The sequence below is a fragment of the Crotalus tigris genome, unplaced genomic scaffold (assembly GCF_016545835.1).
Source record: "Crotalus tigris isolate CLP2741 ecotype Arizona unplaced genomic scaffold, ASM1654583v1 scf7180000017744.3724543626:3957646, whole genome shotgun sequence".
NCBI lineage: Eukaryota > Metazoa > Chordata > Lepidosauria > Squamata > Viperidae > Crotalus > Crotalus tigris.
The window spans coordinates 2238340-2257990 of NW_024096611.1; the positions used below are offsets into that span (position 1 = coordinate 2238340).

Genomic DNA, 19651 nt, shown 5'->3' on the forward strand with positions numbered 1-19651 from the left:
GAGCAAATGGAGGCATCCATATGTTAATCTGCAGAAGTTCTCAAATCAATATAATAAATCTCTCCAATTCCTGACCTATTTTCCAGTTGTCATATACCGATTTTTTCTTCCAGAACAAAACATAATTAATAAAGAAATCTTTAGTGAAAGTTCCTGAATGAAGCAAATAATATTGTCAACTTTAAAAATGAGCATGGCTGTAGCATCTTCCCTATTCATTTTCAGTTGACACATAGAAAGGAGGGAGGGGGACTTGCCAGATGCTTGCTAGTCTAAATAAACTTTTATGCCATGGGAACCAAGGTCACCGGCTGCTCCTGAGACTGCAGGCTGGGCGTTGTGTAAAAAGCCCGCCAAAAAGATGTATTGGGGAACATAGTTGCTTGCATAGCCTTGGGGAATTGTTACATGTGTCTTCAGACTTGGTTTCACTTTTGATGTGCTGATACTTTGTAACTAATAAACATGTTCTTTTAACCGCTAGATGCGTTACACTTAAGAGAGACAATTATGATAAACTAATTGAACAAATTAAAGCTGATTTAGATACTTGGACCAACCTACAGCTCTCCTTCATGGGCAGAATAGCCATAATTAAAATGAATGTGTTACCGAAAATCTTATTTCTGTTTCAATGTATACCCATAAAATTGGATAAGAATTTTTTTCAAAACCTTAACAAAATTATTCTTAAATTTATTTGGCAAGGAAAAAAAGCAAGGATCAAATTAAAATTATTGCAGGATTCGAAGGAGGGGGGGGACTTGGCCTCTCTGACATGGAAAAATAGTATCAGGCCATAGTTTTACTATGGGTGCAGGATTGGATACTTTTGAAGAACAGGAGATTACTATGTTTGGAAGGTCATGACTTACAAATAGGATGGCATGCTATGCTATGGGACCAGAAATATAGGTCACATAAATATTTTTGCAGGCACTATATTAGACGGGCTTTAATTGATGTATGGGTCAAAACCTGGCAACTAAACTATACTGAAGTCCCTGGTTGGATCTCACCGTTAGAAATATATGTACATCCAAAGTTTATTCAATTAGAGAAGATTATAACATATAAAAACGTACTAGATGAGAAAGGGGAATTGAAATCCAGGAAAACTCTTCAAGATGAAGGGATAGAATTAGAATGGTGGGCATACCTTCAATTACAGGCGAGATATTGGAAAGACAAAAAAGAATTAGGCATAAAATAGAACTGATAGGGTTGGATAAAATACTATTAGGAACTGAGGATAAAATGATTAAAAAGTTATATCATTATTTGTTAGATCAGGCAATGTACGAAGAACAGGTGAAAGAAACCATGTTAACGTGGAGCAGGGACTTTGATCTCAATTTTGATCTGCATATCTGACAAAAACTATGGGCATGAAATAGGAAGCTCACCTTGGCCACATCCTATAAAGAAAACCTTTACAAAATGTTCTATAGATGGCATTTCCCACCTGCAAGACTAGCTAAAATGGGCCCAAACATTTCTCCTATGTGCTGAAATGTAATTTGGCAAGAGGGACATATTATCACATGTGGTGGGAGTGCCCAAAAGCCCGTGACTTTTGGAACAAGGTTAAAAAATGGCTAGAAGAAATACTAATGACAGAGGTAGAGCTAAAACCAGAACTCCTCTTACTAGGTATTACTACGCAGAAATACAATAAAGGGGCACTTTATTTAATGTTACATATTTTCACGGATGCCAGATTGGCCTATGCACAAAACTGGAGAAACAAAGAAATTCCAACAGAAGAAGAGATTCTATATAAAATCTTATCGTGTGCTGATATGGATAGGCTTACTATGGAATTAAAGGACAAGACAGAAACGGACTATTTTGAAATCTGGGACAAATTTTATTGCTGGTATGAGTCAAGGAAGAACTGCTCGGGCTTTAAGTTAGTGTTAAGATTGTGGTATATAAAACTGAATGCTAGTATATAGAGAAACAAATTTGAGACTGTATTATATAGGAAAATATGTATATATAGAGATTAGGAATTATATGTATGACAAGGAACAAATTGTTAGGATTATATATACTGGAACGACATGTTATGTCCTTTTTTGTTTTAACTGTTTTATTAATAAAAAAACTTTAAAAAAAAATAAATAAAAAATAAACATGTTCTTTGAGGAATTTGCAAGCCTCGAAGTTCTGCTTTATTTGTCTCTGTCTGTCGGAACCATGACATTATATGTCCAAGTAGCCACTATATCCAAGTTCCTCTATGACATCCTGAAATTATACTTGCATTAGAAAAGTACAGTGCTGTGGAAAAAGGCCAAAGCCCATCTTAGTCCAGTATTTTATTTCACATTTTGGCTTCTGAGGTGGTCACAAGCAGGAGATAGGCTCTTTTCCTGTTCCTGTTTCTCTATGGCTGGGTTTTTGGTTGTCTGTACTGCAACCTGGTGGTAATCTTGAGTTTCAAGACTAATAGCCGGTGACAGTTCTATCTTCTGTTAATTTCTCCAATATCCTTTGTAAAGCCATCCAATTTAAAAGATATCATCATGACCTATGATATCTAATTCCACAGATTTATTATACGCTGTGTGAAGAAGTGCTTTCTTTTAGTTATGCTAAATCTCCTTCAGATCAGTTTTATTAGTTCTTGATCAGATTTTGTCATGCCTATGTTCCCTCAGTCTCCTTTTTTCTAAACTAAAGATGTAATCCTTGTGGTATTATAATACTGGCAGTTTGATTTTCAATCCTTTTTTTTTTCATTCAGTCTTCACAAGCTTCACAAATAACATTGGGAACAAGCACACTCTCTTGAAAGTATCTATGCAGATTCTCAGTCATCCAGGTCATGGTAGTCCCCAAAGTGCTTTAAGAAAAGTCCAGTAGCTTTTGAAAAAGCACTCTTGGGTTCCTTGAAAGTAGAGTGTATGAAAATTAAAATATCTTACTGTCAAGAAAAGTGCTCTACAATATTGTCAAACTTCTAAGAAGCTTGACTACATGTTGAGCTTCATAATGAATCAGAAAAATCCTAATTAGCCAAACCTAAGAGATAAAAAACAAATTCTGTACAATGGACAGGCATGTGTAGTAAGCAGAAAAGCAAGATGCATTTTGAATGCTGCAATACATTTTCCCTAGCTTATTTTGTTCTGGAAAAAAAATTCATTCTACATTAAGCCATAAATAGATAAAGTATTACAATGCTTCCTACTCTCATTTAAGCTTCAAAATATTCCAGACTGAAACTACATTAGCTAGCATCCACATGAGATGAAGTAATCAGGGGAAAAAACATCAGCTCTGCCAAAGCATCAGCTACTACCGGCCTTAATAAAAATAGGCAAACATAGTCCAGACAAGTTCATCTATTAAGTAAACAGCTGCTCTGTTTCAGTCTTAAAAGTATGCAAGTCTCTATAGCAAAACTAATGACAAGATAAAACATAGAAGCACACCCCAAAAGAGTATGTGTGTGGATGAAGCTTGAAGCAAACAGTCATGATTATACAAGATAAATATCTTATGGCCAATCAACTAGCGTTAAGATAATTATGAGATTTTTGCAGCATCTGGTTGCTACACGTTCATGTTTTAAAGTGCTGGTAATTGTTTACTGGCTATGTTTAAAAGAACGTTATATTCTAAGGGCATATATCTTCCTTGAGCTACACACTGATCCAAGCTAACTCAAAAATTTTCCCAGAGGACTACAGAGTTGCAGGAAGTGCAGAAGAGAGGGAAAACAGCTGGGACTGTCATTCCAGACTCATAATACAGAATTGGAATAAGGGTTACATCAGAAATCACTTCAGAGAAAATGTAGACTGCAGAGATATCATCTCAATCACACTCCAGAGACCTCTATGATTATTTGGAGATCTAGCGGCATATTTTTTCTTTTTTTTTTTTTCTTTTTTTTTTATTAAAAGTTTTATAAATTTTACAAAAAAGAAAAAAGAATACAAAACAAAAGACAACATATGCAAAAAAATAAAACTAAACAATACATATATAAGAAAAACCCCCCATCCCCCACCCCTCCCCCCCAAAAAAAAACCCTCCCTTCCCCCCCCCCTGAGCTTCCCAGAGCAGAATATAGGCTTAAGAAATAAAAATAAAAATTAAATTAAGAACTTTATATTTATATATATAAAAAGATTATCTATAATATATATAAAAATAAAACTTATGAAAAAACTATATAATATTTTTGTATACCCAATCTAAATTGTATAAATTTTATCCATTTATCCCAAACAGCAAAAAACTTCTCTTGCGTTTGTTGCTTTAAGAAAGCCGAAATCTTTGCCATTTCCGCCAGATAAGCTACTTTAAGAAACCATTCCTGCAATGTAGGCAAAGATTCCTTCTTCCAATATTGTCCTACTAACAGCCTGGCGGCTGTAATCAAATTTAACATCAATACAACCTCCTTTGTATCACAATCTGTAACAATACCTAACAAAAATAATTGCGGAGTAAATTTTACCCTCCTTCTAAAAATTCTCTGGATATTCCACCATATTTTGATCCAAAATGCTTTTATCTCTCTGCATGACCACCAAATATGATAATAGGAAGCCTCCTTATAACCACATCTCCAACATTTGGGTTGCACGTCAGGGTACATATAAGACATTTTTTGTGGATCAAGGTGCCATCTATAAAACATTTTATAAAAATTCTCCCTTAAGTTCTGTGCTTGTGTAAATTTGACATTTCTCACCCAAATATTTTCCCAGGTGTCGAATGAGACTGGCTCACCAAAATTCTGCGCCCATCTAATCATACAGTCTTTAATTAGTTCCGTTTCTGAATCCAATTCAACTAAAACCGCATAAATTCTCTTAATGTGGGTTTGTCTTGAATCCTTCACTTGCTTAATAAGATTTTCATCTTCTCTAAGAAAACCCACCTTACAATCCATCTTCCATCTGTCTAGTAATTGCCTATATTGGAACCAAGAATAAATAAAGTTTTCTTGTGCTAACTCTTCCCGTGATTTTAATTGCCAGTTTTGTCCATCCCATTTAAGTAACTGTCTGTAAGACACCATATCCATTTTAACCCCTCTTTTTATTGCTTCTATCGCATGCCAAGGTATAGCCCATAATGGTACTTTGAAATCACTTTTATAATATTTTCTCCAAATCCTAAGTAAAGAAATTCTTAAGATATGAGATTTAAAAGCCCAGTCCATTTTTTTATTGAATGTTAAATAGGCATGCCACCCATAAAGTAAATCCCATCCCTCTAGATAAAGTATCTCAGAATTTGTCAAATTTACCCAATCACTGATTAGTGTTAAAACCACCGCATCATAATATAATTTCAAATTTGGTACCTTAAGTCCACCCCTCTCACGGAAGTCTTGTATAATTTTAAACTTAACCCTTGGCTTTTTCCCTGCCCAGATAAATTTATTAAGACCCTTCTGCCACTCATTTAAATTAATCTCATTTTTCAAAATTGGTAACATTTGAAACAGAAAAAGAAACTTGGGTAAAATATTCATTTTTATCACTGCAATTCTTCCCATGAGGGATAATTGCAACTTTTCCCAGTTCTTCAAGTCCTTCTGTACCCTGACCCACAACCTTTCATAATTATTTTTAAATAATTTTACATTAGAAACAGACAACATCACCCCCAAATATTTTACCTTATTAACAATCTCAAAACCCGTCAGTTAGTCAAAATCTGCTTCTCCTGACTAGACATATTTTTAGGTAAAATTTTGGTCTTATTTACATTAATCTTGAAACCCGAGACCAAGCCATAATGATGAATCAACTGTAATAAGTTTACTACAGAATAATCAGGTTGCGACAAAGTAACAACCAAGTCATCCGCAAAAGCTCTTAACTTATATTCTTTTTTATTAACATGTATTCCTTTAATTTCCTGAGACTCTCGAATTTTGATCAATAATATTTCCAATGTTAAAACAAACAACAATGGCGATAAAGGACACCCCTGTCTAGTACCTTTCTCTATTGTGAAAACCTCCGACAAACCTCCATTAACAATAAGTTGTGCTGTTTGTTTTTGATATATTACCTTAAGGGCTTGTAATATGTTTTCACCAAAATTCATTTCTTCCATTACTCTTAGCATAAAATGCCAATTCAATTGGTCAAATGCTTTTTCAGCATCTAAAAATATGAGCCCTGCAGGAACTTGGTTGTTCTTATCTAAGTATTCTAATAATTAATAATTTGTCTAACATTGTTTTTCATATACCTTCCTGTTATAAACCCTGATTGATCTTTATGCACAAGATGATGCACCACCCTCATAAGCCTATTTACCAAAATTTTTACAAATATCTTATAATCCACGTTTAAAAGAGATATAGGCCTATAATTTTTTGGTAAAGTAAGATCTTGATCCTCCTTTGGAATCAATGATATAAAGGCACTACGCCATGAAGGAGGAATCTCTAAACCCTGTAAGATACCATTAAAAAGATCATTTAATGGTTGGATCATCTCCTCCATTAAAGCTTTATAATAAACAGCTGTTAACCCATCCGTACCCGGTGCTTTCCCTAACTGATCTTTAAGTAAAATATGAGTTTCCTGTAAACAAATAACATCATTAGTATGTTGCTTCAAATAATAAAAGATTTTTTTGCGTTTCTGAGGAGAATTCAATCCATTAACATTCCAGGTCAAAAACTTTGCCATCTCCCTTGGCACGCAGCCTGGAGAAGACACCATCAAAATCTGAAAGAGCTGCGTGTGTTGCATAACTCTTGGGTCTTGCTCCTCCCACCGGCGGTGATGCACTTCCAGGAGAATTCTCTTTAGGCTCTTTTTTACGTTGCTCCTTCTCTTTACGCTTATAGGCTGCACGGGTCATCCTCTGCTCTTTAACCTCCGTCTGGCGTTGCTTTACAGCTTCTATCATCCCAGCGGAAACCAAATCTAATGCCTCAGATTGCTGCTCAACTTCCTTACCACTCAGAGATTTCCGACCAGATGAGATTGAGTCTGCACCCAGGACCGAAGTATAAAAGTCTCTAGCTTTATCAACTGTGTTCAATCTGTAGCGTGTCCCAGCATGGCTTAAAACAATACCCATCGGGATTTCCCATCTAAATGGCATCGATCTAGCTTTAAGCTCATTGGTTAAAAAAGCAAAGTCTTTCCTGCTTCTTAAAATTTTGGATGGGATTTCCTTTAGAATGATGACATCTTGGGCAGCAATCTGAAATCTTTTATTGTAAAAAACTTGTATAATCTCATTCCGCAGGGACTTCTTTGTAAAATAAATCACCACATCTCTAGGCAAGTTCTTCTGCTTAGCAATCCAGGAGTTGAGCCTATAAATTTTTTCCACTTCTCTCTGTAATTCTCCTTTATCCATATCCAAGGCCAGTGCCAGATCAGTAAGGACCACCTCCACCAGATCTTGATTCACATCTTCCTTGAGGCCTCTGATCCTCAGGGCATACTCCATTTGTCTGTACTGAAACATCAAAATATCTTCTTGTGAGGAGTCCACCTTCCTTTCCACATCTTGAATTTTGTCATCCAAAGAGTCAACTTTGTCTTCCACTTCCTCAAGCCTTGCATCGAGCTTAACCACCACAGTAGCCAAACCTGAAACAGCTGCCAGTATATCTTGTCGTAATTCATTATTATTTTCTTGCAATTTAGTCTTTATTCCCGTTATCTCTTCTTTGAGATCAGATTTAATTTCTGATTTAATCTGTGAGACAAATTGATTCATTTCCTCTCTCATTTGAACTACAATCTCTCCCATTATGCCTCTAACCTCTTGTGCTGAAAGTCCAGGTAAAGGAGGGGAGGGTGGTGGCTGAGCCGGTGGTACATGTTTAGATTGTTGTTGTAGCTGTGCAGTGGAAGTTATAGGAGAAGAAATAACCTTGGGTGCTGAGGAAGGCTGCTGCCTCTTTGAAGCCATTTTAAAAAGCACAATTGTCACTTCCCTTTCCCCTCCAGCCAGAAAGGGAGGAGGAAAAAAAAAAAAAAAAGGAAAAGAATTTTTAGAAAGAGACAAACTATAATCCTTGAAAGTCCAGAATAAATCCAAGGAATAAAAAATAAAAGAGCCAACAATTCAAAAGAAAAAATTCTAAGCCAAAAGCAAAAGTAAAAGCAAAAACCAGTCCTTGAAAAGGGAAAGTAAAACAAAAGAGAAAGGAAAAAAAAACTCCGACACTTTCAAAGCGCCATCTTAAATCCTTTCACTAATATAACAAAAAAAAGGAGGAATAATAATAGAAATCAAAAAATAAAAAAATAAACACCTAAATTATAACAAAAAATCCTTTAAACTGCTCCGTCCGTTTAAAAATTACTCACCAGAAGCTATAAACACGGAGATAGAAGCGGCGGTTTCTTTTGCTTCCTAGGAAGCAAAAACAGCTGGGAGGCGGAGATCAGCAGGAGCTCCGAGGGAACACTCCTTTCACCCCCTCTAGAAACAAATCCAGAGGGGGTTCAGGGGTTCTACCTCTATCCCTGCACTCTCTATCTCTTCCCTTTGCCCGGGAAGGGATTTCCGAGCCGCGGGCCAGCTGATGCGCGCTGCGCTCCGCGGCTCTGACACTTCCCCAGCTGGACGGCTAAAAGCTAGCTGCCATCGCCGTCGCCTCAGACCGGAAGCTCTCTTTTTCTTTATATATAGAATGCCGAATATCTGCTATACTGTCTAAAATATTGATACATGGAGCTTTCAGTCTGATAGCCATGTCTTCCTCTCTAAGTTGCTTAATGGTAAAGTCCTCCAAAGGGCCTCTGAAATGTTGAAAGAGCATATATATCCCTTCTAATAACTTTATAAGGTATCTTAAGGTGAGAGAAATAATCATGCTGTGCACTTGATGGTTGAACTTCAGAATTTGAGCCAAAATCCATTCAGGACTGGTCCAACACTAACCGTAACATCTCACTGGCTATCCTCCTTGATAACATCATGCCCACATACTGATACAGAGCAGCAGGATTCCATGACCTAGGATATCATATTCTCAACACAGAGTATGAGAGAATGAGTGATGTCATTTGAGAACAGAAGAGATTTTCAGACAGTTAAGACTATTTAGAAATGGAAGAACAAAGGCTATATTTGATAAAGAAATCAAAAAGGAATGTCAACGTTGCACAGTGTATGACAAGTTGATGCAGAAGTCATTGACTTTTTCAAAAGTAGCTGTAGAAGATGACCAGGCTGAGCCCAAATGTGTTATCAGCCATAATTCTAAGTCCAGCCCACCTTGAATTCCTGTGACTCTTTTCTACCACCAATTTGCTTGGGCTGTTAGTAATTCAGATTCTTGTGGAGAGCTTAAGATGGCAATACATATTTGTACCCATTTTAATTGCCTGGATCTCCTAATGTCCCTGGAGCTTGACAGTAGCTTTCCAATTTCAATCGCTGACTATGATAATAATAAATGATGATGGGAGATGAAATCCAGTATCACTATGGCGGAGAAGATATACATGGCAACTGATTTGATAATACACTAGTAACCTTGTTCATAAGTATATACTAAACTCATGATCAGGAAGGAACCTTCCAAAGTGTTCTATTAATTGGGGCTGCCCTGGAACCTAAAACGCATTGACATACACTGAAGCAATTCCACATATCTATTTTTAAAAAATTTGTTCAATTAACTTGTCTGTTCCAACTTCAAAAACTTGTAGATTTCTACATCTATTAAGAATGAAGTGCTCAATATACTAGGTAATGGAATAGGTCAAAAACAACTTTTATTTTTGTTTTTTTGAAAAAAAAACGACAACAAAAACTCTAGTACTTGATTAAGGAAAAAATGTCTTTGTGAGATAGGATGAGGACTACTGGATACTGGTTTTAATTTTCAATCAATAGTTATTTCAAATCAGATCAGAGGCCATGAAAAAAGAAGCAAGATCATAGGAGGTGGAAAGAATTACACATATACACCAACATACCAATATTGTTTATTCATACACTAGTACCACAGTCAGTGATTGTTTTCATTATTGTATTTGTTTGCCATTAACACATGATTTATGTGTTAACATGATTATGATTTAATGCTATGTGGTTCTTTTGGTTTACTGTTTTTGCTATTGTTTTTCTGCTGCACACTGCTCAGAGTCACACTGTTGGATTTGGGTGGCCCCATAAGTCTATACAATAAAATAATAAAACAATTTTTTAAAAAAATCTCTTTGTCTCATAAATTCCCCTTTTGGTTGTTTTTATATATGACAGCACTTTATCTTGCAAACCACTATGTTATTTTTCAATTTACCATCCTCTTTCTTGTTCTCACTTGATTCATTCTTGCTTAATTCTCTTACAATTAGTTCGTTTGCCTTTCAGTTCCTCTCTTTCCCCACTCTTTCTCTGACTCTTTCATAACTAATTATACTTCATTACTTCATGTAGACACAATACAATTTCAATTCTACTCGATTTTATTTCACCATTTTCCTTCATTCACGCTTGCTGCATTATTACTTAATTAACTTTTATTTTGCTTTATTGTGTGGATTATTTATGCATTAGATTTAGATCTTTCTTTCTCTTTTTATCCCCATAAAATAATCATGTGACATGGACTGGGCTGAGTGAAACTAATTAGCCCACACATTTTTAGTATGTTTTATTTGCTATGCACTTCAATCTAAGATCTATAACAGCAACCTTATCAGATAGGTTGCACTGAGAGAATACTTGGCTCAAATCTATCTGGTGAAGTTCTGTGAGTGAGGATAGACTAGAACTTGCATCTCCTTGCTCCTAATCTAACATGTTGTCTATTCCATCACACAAACTCTTAAAAATTAGAACTGTCCGTGTTATTTTTCTTTTGTCTTGGAAGCAATATTCTCTTAGATTACAATTGGAACCTATTGATAGGGGTATGTTAGTGTAGTAGGAAGTGTCACTAGAGAAATCAAGAACAGGGTAGGTAGAAGGTTGTTGGTGCCCAATCAGATTACACTGGCGAAGGATGGATATGCTGTGAAAATAGCTTAAGTAGGTAGATTGTTACAATGAAACAATTTACAAAACGTGGGGTACTATACACCGTCTTAATAGCTTATATTTCCTGCAAATTTCCTGCTGCTTCTAATAAAACAAGCCAGCAACAGTTCTAAGCAAAGATATGCTAGAAAATGGGAAGGGAAATTCTGTTTTTCACACTCCAGAGTCAGACTGTCTGTTCTTTGGACCTAAACAAGCTAAGGGTCCAGATATGAAGCAGGTTGGCCAGATTTTGCTCAGTACAACTGCTTATCATCTATGTAAACAAAGTAATGTTAATATGCAAGATATTGCAAAACTTCAGGTTGAGTTAACTACCCAAGCTATAAAAGGGAGCTGCATCATAAGAACAGATTGCTTTGCTTTTGCTGTACCATTATCCTATCTTGAATACTTAATAAAATTCATGTCCCCTAAAAGCAACTATTTGTACAGAAAAGATATAGCAGAACACTGAGATATGTTCAATGCATTGTGGCATTCTGTTAATGAAAAGTGGCAGGCGGAAGCAGAGCAGAGACAAGAGAATGTGATCATCCAGCTATTTGTTTAGTAGCTCATCATTTTGAAGGCTGTGATCTGGTTTATTAACACACACTCAGATTTGAAAAGAAGTGGGGGAAGGAACAGCTGCTTGAGCTTTTCAGCACATTTCTGATGTCAAGAGAGAGAAAACCGAGGTCCAGCTGAATAATGTGTTTGACTTTCTGGGGAGCTCAAAATGAAATAGCTTCTTTACTCAACTGTGCCATCATTAATGTAATAATCTCATAAAAATTATATAGAGATTTCACAAGTTTTGACTGCATCACATATATCAAGCACAATCATTACAATACTTACCTACAATACTGACGATTCTCTGCTACTGAGTTTGCTTTATATTTCCCCAAAGAAAAACCTAATAGCTCTAAGACAGGTGATAAGAAACAGAATTTATCCCAAAAGCCAAATATCTCTTCTCCCTTAGACAAAGAGAGTGTCACACTAGGAGCCAGGCTTCCAAAAGAGACAATTTGGCTCGTGTAGGAGAACCACTTTAAGGGATCCCCTTCTACAATGCAATATACAATAGTGGCCAAAATTGTGGAAACCTTTTGGGAAAAGTATATTTTTGAGGTTTGATAGCTAATAACACCACTTTTGTTTTGGAGTAGTACCATAAATTTATATATCCATGGAAAGATAATTTAATCAAGAATGTAATGCAACAAAGTTTGTTCAATTATCTGTACTGTATTCTATGAAAAGTTATAGCCAAATAAACAGAAAAAGGAAGCACAACTTGCTTAGGTTGATATCAGGTAGCTTTTCTTCATCTGGTTGTAGCCAATGAGCATGAGTATTTAGAAAGCCAATCAGGTGCCATCTTGTTTTGGCAATGAGCCAATCAGATCACAGTAGGATTTAGTTATTGATGTCATGTATTGAAGCTGAGAGGAGGACATTTGTCAGTGTGTTATGTGATCACTATCAAGTTGGTTGGGGTTTTTTGTGTTCTTTCATTTAGTGAGCTTGTAAAACATCATAAAATTAAAGTAATGATGCAAAGAGTTGACTGGTTGCCCAGAAAGCGATATAAAATAGAATTATTAAGTGAACAAGGCTACAGTTATAAAGAAATTAGAAGAAAAATTGGTGGAAACTTAACCAAAGGTGGCATTTCTACTGTACACTTTTCCCAAAAGGTTTCCACAATTTTGGCCACTACTGTACTGCCTGAGGCCCAGAGCCCCCTCCCCCCAGGGTTTCAAAATACTATCATTTAAATGTAAATGACAATAAACCCAATTGAATAGATTTGACTCATCCTTTACTTTGGGGGGGGGGATGATAACCCATAGTAAAGGGTAGCCCTTAGTTTCCTCAAAGGTTATTGGTTAGTGCTCTACAAGAATTATTTTGCTGCCTCACATGGTTCTCGAAATGGATGAAGCTACAACCATCTAAAGTTGCCTTCAAGGGAGACGAGCAACATATAAGATGAATGAAAATGAATGAATGAATGAATGAATAAATTGCAGGCACTCCCTAATGGAAACATTGTAGAGTATAAGCTGCATCTTTCTAACCGATGGAACAAAGTTATAGCATGTATCTCAAACATCAGCTTGCTAATCATCTAACCAACATCTTTCCCCTTGGTTTGAGCTACGTTCAGGGAACTAGCTGTGCACAGCAATATCATTCTCCACGTGGGGAGACCCCTGTCAATACAGCTTTATGTGGACTCACTGTGGATGCAAAAAGACATGGAATGTTGCTTTCAGCATGTCGCTAATGGCCTAAGTTGAAGTGAGAGGTTAGTTCATCATAGAGGAATATGGTCCTGTCTTCAAATATAGAGAAATACTTGGTGATTCTGCACCAAGTGTCCCACCACATGAAGTGAAGATGCATCGTAGCAAAAGGGCTTGGTTGATGGCCTTGAAGGACAGGAGGAAGAGTCAACTAGAAAGGCAATGGTCAGGTAAGCAGGGCTTGAGCCTGGACCAAGAAATTAACTGGAGAAAATTGTCCCAGGCAAGGTCACAAAAAGGGGGTGCAGGGGAGAAGAATGTTCAGACTTGTAAGATTCTGTTATCATAGCTGTTATGATAAAAGTAGCCCTGACCTATAGGACATTGGTTTTTTATCTAGTCTATCTTATATGGCTGATAATTACACATACCATCTCTATGATTCTATGTAAGCTGACGTTTTATAGCTTAGTGTTATATGCTAAACAGACAATTATGGTTCTTTTAGCGCATCGTGGTTTTAAAAATCCAGGCCTGATAATACGTTAACCAAGGGTTATTTTGGACTGATCCATTGCTTTGACTTAGTAGATTTCATGCTTTGATAAACATACGGAAAGAGGAAAGTATCTGATAAAAGTAATGCAACACAAAGCAAAATAAGGAAGTGGCTAATTTGCAACACATGTGATCGTTTTAAGGTGGATAAACATGTGTTAAGTAATGCCTTTTTTTCTTACTAACTCTTTTTTTGGCATAAGATGACAGATAATTAGTTTACTATGCTCCTCTGGTGAAAGAAAAATGCACTATGTGACTCCTGTCACTTGACCCTTCTGTATGCTGGTATACAAAGGCATTTTCTGACATTAGTTTTCAAACTAATTTTGGAACGCTTTTAGGAAAATATTGCTTTTTTGTGAGCATTGGTTTGATTATATGTATGTATGTATGTTTGATTATATGTATATATGTGTGTGTGTGTAATCTTACATATTCCTTTCTTTTTTGTTCAAGTAAAGCAGATTTATGTTTTTCAATCCCATTAATTTATTTCATCCACTGAATATGTGAATGATTTTAGATTATTTATTTCAATTCATTCTTATAACGAACTGAACTTGCAGTCTTGCAACATCAGAGCAGAAATTTCATTTGAATCCCCCTCCCCCAGCCCAAGTCTTCCTTCTCTTTGAAATTAGAGCTTGCTTTGGCAAATGCCACTGAGGATGGATAGAAGTCCAGCTCAATTCCTTTCTCTCTCCCATCCTGGAGGAATTAGAGTTTTTATTACCAGCCACAGAGCATCGGTTTACCACCACAGCTGGTGTCCAAGCATGCAGCACCAATGTAATCATGTGGCATAAAAAAACCCAATGTAGACTGAATTTTCAACAAAAATAAGATTGCTTATCTAAGGAGTTTGTGAAATTTTATGCAAATCACATTTTTTCCTCAAGGAAGAATAACAGAATAACAGAGTTGGAAGGGACCTTGGAGGTCTTCTAGTCCAACCCCCTGCTTGGACAGTAAAGTCTATACTATTTCAGACAAATGTCTGTCCAATCTCTTCTTAAAAACCTCCAGTGTTGGAGCATTCACAACTTCTGGAGGCAAGTTGTTCCACTGATTAATTGTTCTAACTATCAGGAAATTTCTCCTTAATTCTAAGTTCCTTGAATTCTCTTCATACACTACTGCTCCACTATATAGTTTCTCTTCTCAACCCTTTCTTTAAGAATCCTTTTAGAAGTAGGGCATTTTGTTCCTTAAAAGCCCTCTATATAAAACCAACATTACTAAAAGCCCATCCGACTTCTCTTTTCTCAGAATCTGAGCAGAAATAAGAGAATAAATATATTTAATAAAGTATATTAGGAAATAATCCCAATTTCTCCCATGGCTCTGAGAATTAATTGTCCAAAAAAGGACCTCATAGTAAATGAAAAATTATTATGCAATTATTGTACAGCTTTCTGTAAAGTGCTCTTAAGCTCATTTGTTAATAAATTCATTTAAAAGAGCAATCTTCTCTCTTAAATCACCTATCTACCCTTTAGGAAAATCTTTTTAAAGTCTGTTCTTAAGTTCCCAGAATTATAGACATGGGGCTGCAATCTTACATCCACTTACTTAGGAATAAATTATGATTCCAATAGGATTTACCAATGGGAAGATATATTCAACATCAACATAAAATTCTTAATACAAAAAATCCAAATGCCTATTGTCAAGTTTTGCAAACTTCAGTGACTAATAATACTGAATGTAGCAAAGACTGAATCTAAATAATGTTAATTCCCCCTGCATTATTAAAATTAAATAGTATTAAAAAAACTTTATGTAAACAACATCTTAACTGCAACATTAAAGATAGTAGTACAGTCCCAAACTAAAGGGAATATCTGGAATATACCTCCAACATTACTGTACATAAAATATAGAGCATTTAAGTATTTCTTAATAATGTGTTTGGATTAAACATTATAAAATGAAGTAGATCTAAATCAATTGGGACCATTACGTTTTAATCTACTTAAGGAAGTCTGAAACTGTTTAACTCTAAAAAAAAAAAACTACCTTGCAAGCTAATTAGCTTACTGGCTGGTCTGATTAACTGAACTTTTATTAGTTTTAAAACTAACTGTACACTATATTTTCAAAAGCTGCTAAAGAAAAGCTTTGCATGACCACCTTACTGGAAAACGGACTCTAACTTGAGCTCTTGATGAGAAAGTTCTGTTCCACCACCAAGCAAAGGATTGCTTGATCATTTTGCTTAGACTGCCTTGTGAGTTTCCCTAAAGACAAAGGGGAATACTGGCTATGTCCCCAGTCCCCTCCCTAACGGGCTACTAGTTTCAAACTGGAGAACAATTTCTCTCACAGTGGCAGAAAATGTAACATGCTTAGACTTCTCTCCCTATTAGAGTGGTAAATGGTAGAAATGCAAAAAAAAAAAAAAAAAAAAAAAAAGGTCACTTACCCTCTTTAGCCACGTGAAGTGTTTGTAAATATTAATCTCACTATCCATGCTTCGGGCCCATTGCAAAGATCTTCCCTTGGTTCACAGCAATTTTAGTTCCGTTATGGAAAAGCACAAACTCTTCTTTGCTCCCTCTCCCTTCCAGCTTCTAGCTAGCAGAATGTCTGCACCTCTCTGACTTTAATATGTCCTTCAGGCTTAGTCCAAAGTTTTCTACGGTACTATGTTTATACACAACTGTATAAACTTCAGGCTGCATTCCCCACCTCCTCTACTAGCAGCATCTGGCTTTTTTTAAAGAGGAGATCAGTCATCAACAGGCTCTCATATCCTTCTAAAAACATCAAAAGATACCTAAAGCCAAACAGACTCAGAAAGAAAAGAAAAAGACTGGAAGCTTCCGTGAGCGCAGTTGAAGTCTGCAGCAAGAGTGTTCTCGTTTTGATGGTAAAGTAACCAGCTAAAAATTGCCAGGCTGTCATAGAGAAACTATTTTCAAGTAATGCCTTCTCTAGCTTTCTGTTTCAAGAGTGGCTGGAACTCATTACCCCCAAGACCCTCTATTTCCTGTCTCAGTTTTTACACTGTGTTTATCGGATCAGTCTTCAGAGTCCCAGTTTATTTCAGGCTGGCTTTAGCCTAAAAATAAGCCCTGCTCTTGAGATTTGTTAGTAGTTCCCTTCTCACAAATACTTGGAAAGTGACTTTGTCTCTGTAATGCCAAGTATTCCACACTTGGTTGTTGTTTTTAGTGCGGGGGATGAATGAGCATATCTCAAATTCATAACTCAACATTCTTTTCATTCACTGTTACTGCAGTTGAAAACTGCATAGCCCTGCAGCCCTCAAGCCAGACTGTGATCACATGAGATTACAGGGCTGAGAGTGGGTTCCTTTTTGTAGTTTTGATGTGTCCCTTTCATCTTCTCTGCAAAACCACTAGCTTTAGCTTTTGATTCATTCAAAGTAACCTTGGATGAAAATATTAATAGAGAAAAATAATCACACACTCTCCTTAATACTAAGCAGTTACACTCTGTGTATCCGCCGAGGGTGCTAATTGCAGCAAAGTTTATAAAATCTGAAATTTTCAGTTGATTTGACCAAGATTGTGTATTTATTTATTTTGTGTAAACATAGGATATGCCTTATTCCAAGTCAACCTTTGATCCATCTTGCTTAATACTGCCTTCAGTGATTAACAGCAAGTTTCCAAGATTTCAAGGCCTTCTCCAGAGCTGCTGGAGGTGTCTAAATATTAATCTTTTGCATGTAAGGTTAGTAGCTGTATAACTAAGCTATTCTTCTCTCCTAATGGAATGCTTCTAAAATATTGGTAAATATGGTGTAGACCACTAAAGTACGATAAGTATAATTCCTCCTGCTATCTGATCAGAATGGTGACTTTTGGTTATGGGGAAGTGCATCAGACATTGACTGCATATTTCTAGTTAACTACAGAAATTAAAACAAGTTTCAGAGCAGTACCTTTTAGAGAACCACCTTTGTTTAAGGAGAGGAACTATATACCAATGAAATAGATGCTCACAATTATGAAATTAAGGCTACTCAAAGCATCAAATTTACTATGTACATCACCTATGATAAATTTAAGGACACTACTTCCAACTAATAAAGTTTGTTGCAGGGCCCACTTTGTGTCGGTCCCTGGGACCAAAAGTTTATTCTTCCAAGCTTTCGTGCTTGTGCTGGAGCCCATCATCAGGGAACTTCTCTCTCTCCAGAATATGTGCACTGGGCTGTTCTGTGTGTTGTATTTATATGATTCCTGGTTGTGTGCAGCTTTTAGTTGTTAATTAGATTGTAAATATTGATGGTGCCCAGTGCACATATTCTGGAGAGAGAGAAGTTCCCTGAAGATGGGCTCCAGCATGCTGTAGCTGCCAAAAAAGCCAACACAGAGCTGGGCTGCATTAACAGAGGGATAGAATCAAGATCACGTGAAGTGTTAATACCACTTTACAATGCCTTGGTAAGGCCACACTTGGAATACTGCATCCAGTTTTGGTCACCACGATGTAAAAAAGATGTTGAGACTCTAGAAAAAGTACAGAGAAGAGCAACAAAGATGATTAGGGGACTGGAGGCTAAAACATAGGAGGAACGGTTGCTGGAATTGGGTATGTCTAGTTTAATGAAGAGAAGGACGAGGAGGGGCATGATAACAGTGTTCCAATATCTCAGGGGCTGCCACAAAGAAGAGGGAGTCAAGCTATTTTCCAAGGCGCCTGAAGGCAGCACAAGAAGCAACGAATGGAAACTAAGCAAGGAGAAAAGCAACCTAGAACTAAGGAGAAACTTCCTGACAGAACAATTAACAGTGGAACAACCTGCCTCCAGAAGCGGTGAATGTTCCAACACTGGAAGTTTTTAAGAAGAAACTGGACAGCCCTTTGTCCGAAATGGTGTAGTGTTTCCTGCCTGAGCAGAGGTTGGACTCGATGACCTCCAAGGTCCCTTCTAACTTTATTATTATTATTATTATTGTTGTTGTTGTTGTTGTTGTTGTTGTTGTTGTTATTTCTGGTGATCAACTCAAATTGGATCCTGTAATAAAGTTTGTTCATCCAGTCCATTTAAGAGTCAAGGTTTTTGACCTCAAATGCAGTAATACTTGAAATAGCAGAGTTCTATGACATAATCTAGATTGGGTGGTTGAAGTTGAAATGGAGCATTCAAACTAGTAATTTAATAGACTTATTAAGCAGAAAAGTATAACTCTGCTGTTGCTATCTAATTTTCTTACAATATTTTGTTGTTTCATCATTTATTGCACTAACCATCTTAGACAACTTCATCTTGAAAGAGAAATAAAAACATTAAATGTTCATCAGACAGGTGTTAATCAGGACAGTAAATGTATAACATATATGCAGATAGATCGGTGAGAGTTTTCTTTGAGACTACAGATGGTGCTTTCCATTTCAAAAATCCATTCGCAGACAATTCAGTTAGCCTGAAAGTCACCAATTCAAGTAGACTATCAACCTTTATAAAATACAGCTGGCTCAGGATTTCTGGGAGTTGAAGTCCACAAGTCATAAAAGGGCCAAGTTTAAAGACCCCTGATCTAATTAAACAGTGTGTCCCACTTTAAACCTAGAGAATTGTTCCAATATTTTTTTTCTTTTCCAAATTGTAATTTGAAAGTCATATATTATTCTGCATGTCTTCTACATCCTCATTTGTGAGTGATATCTCAAACATTTCAGTAAATGCAGAACCTCCCATTTCCCCTATATGTGAGAGGAATGGCCAAGAAGTAGAAAAGTAATATTATCATTTTCTCCCTAAGTAGAATCCCAGTAACAGGGGAGAACCCAAACAGGTTCTAGAATGAAAATCAGTAGCATTATGCTCTGAATTGTTCATTTGAACTATTTCTTTAATTTTAATC

The 19651-nt window shown here is 36.4% G+C and overlaps 1 protein-coding gene and 1 long non-coding RNA gene across 14 annotated transcripts in view; one reads left to right on the top strand and one right to left on the bottom strand.

The window, feature by feature from the left end:
- The window catches only part of PPFIBP2 (PPFIA binding protein 2), a 140317-nt gene that overhangs the window by 73115 nt on the left and 47551 nt on the right, over positions 1-19651 (bottom strand). Inside the window, exon 1 of one of the 13 annotated variants that reach the window (XM_039340383.1) lies at positions 16234-16431. The exons of the other annotated variants lie outside the window; for them this stretch is intronic. Coding sequence (XP_039196317.1) covers positions 16234-16281 — 48 coding nt within the window. The 5' untranslated portion in view covers positions 16282-16431. Of the gene's footprint in view, positions 1-16233; positions 16432-19651 lie in introns of those variants that run through there. 13 annotated transcript variants of the gene reach the window in all.
- On the top strand, positions 16548-18492 carry LOC120306703. The gene is made up of 3 exons (XR_005556377.1): positions 16548-16680; positions 17374-17510; positions 18439-18492. It is a non-coding gene; the product is annotated as an uncharacterized LOC120306703 (long non-coding RNA).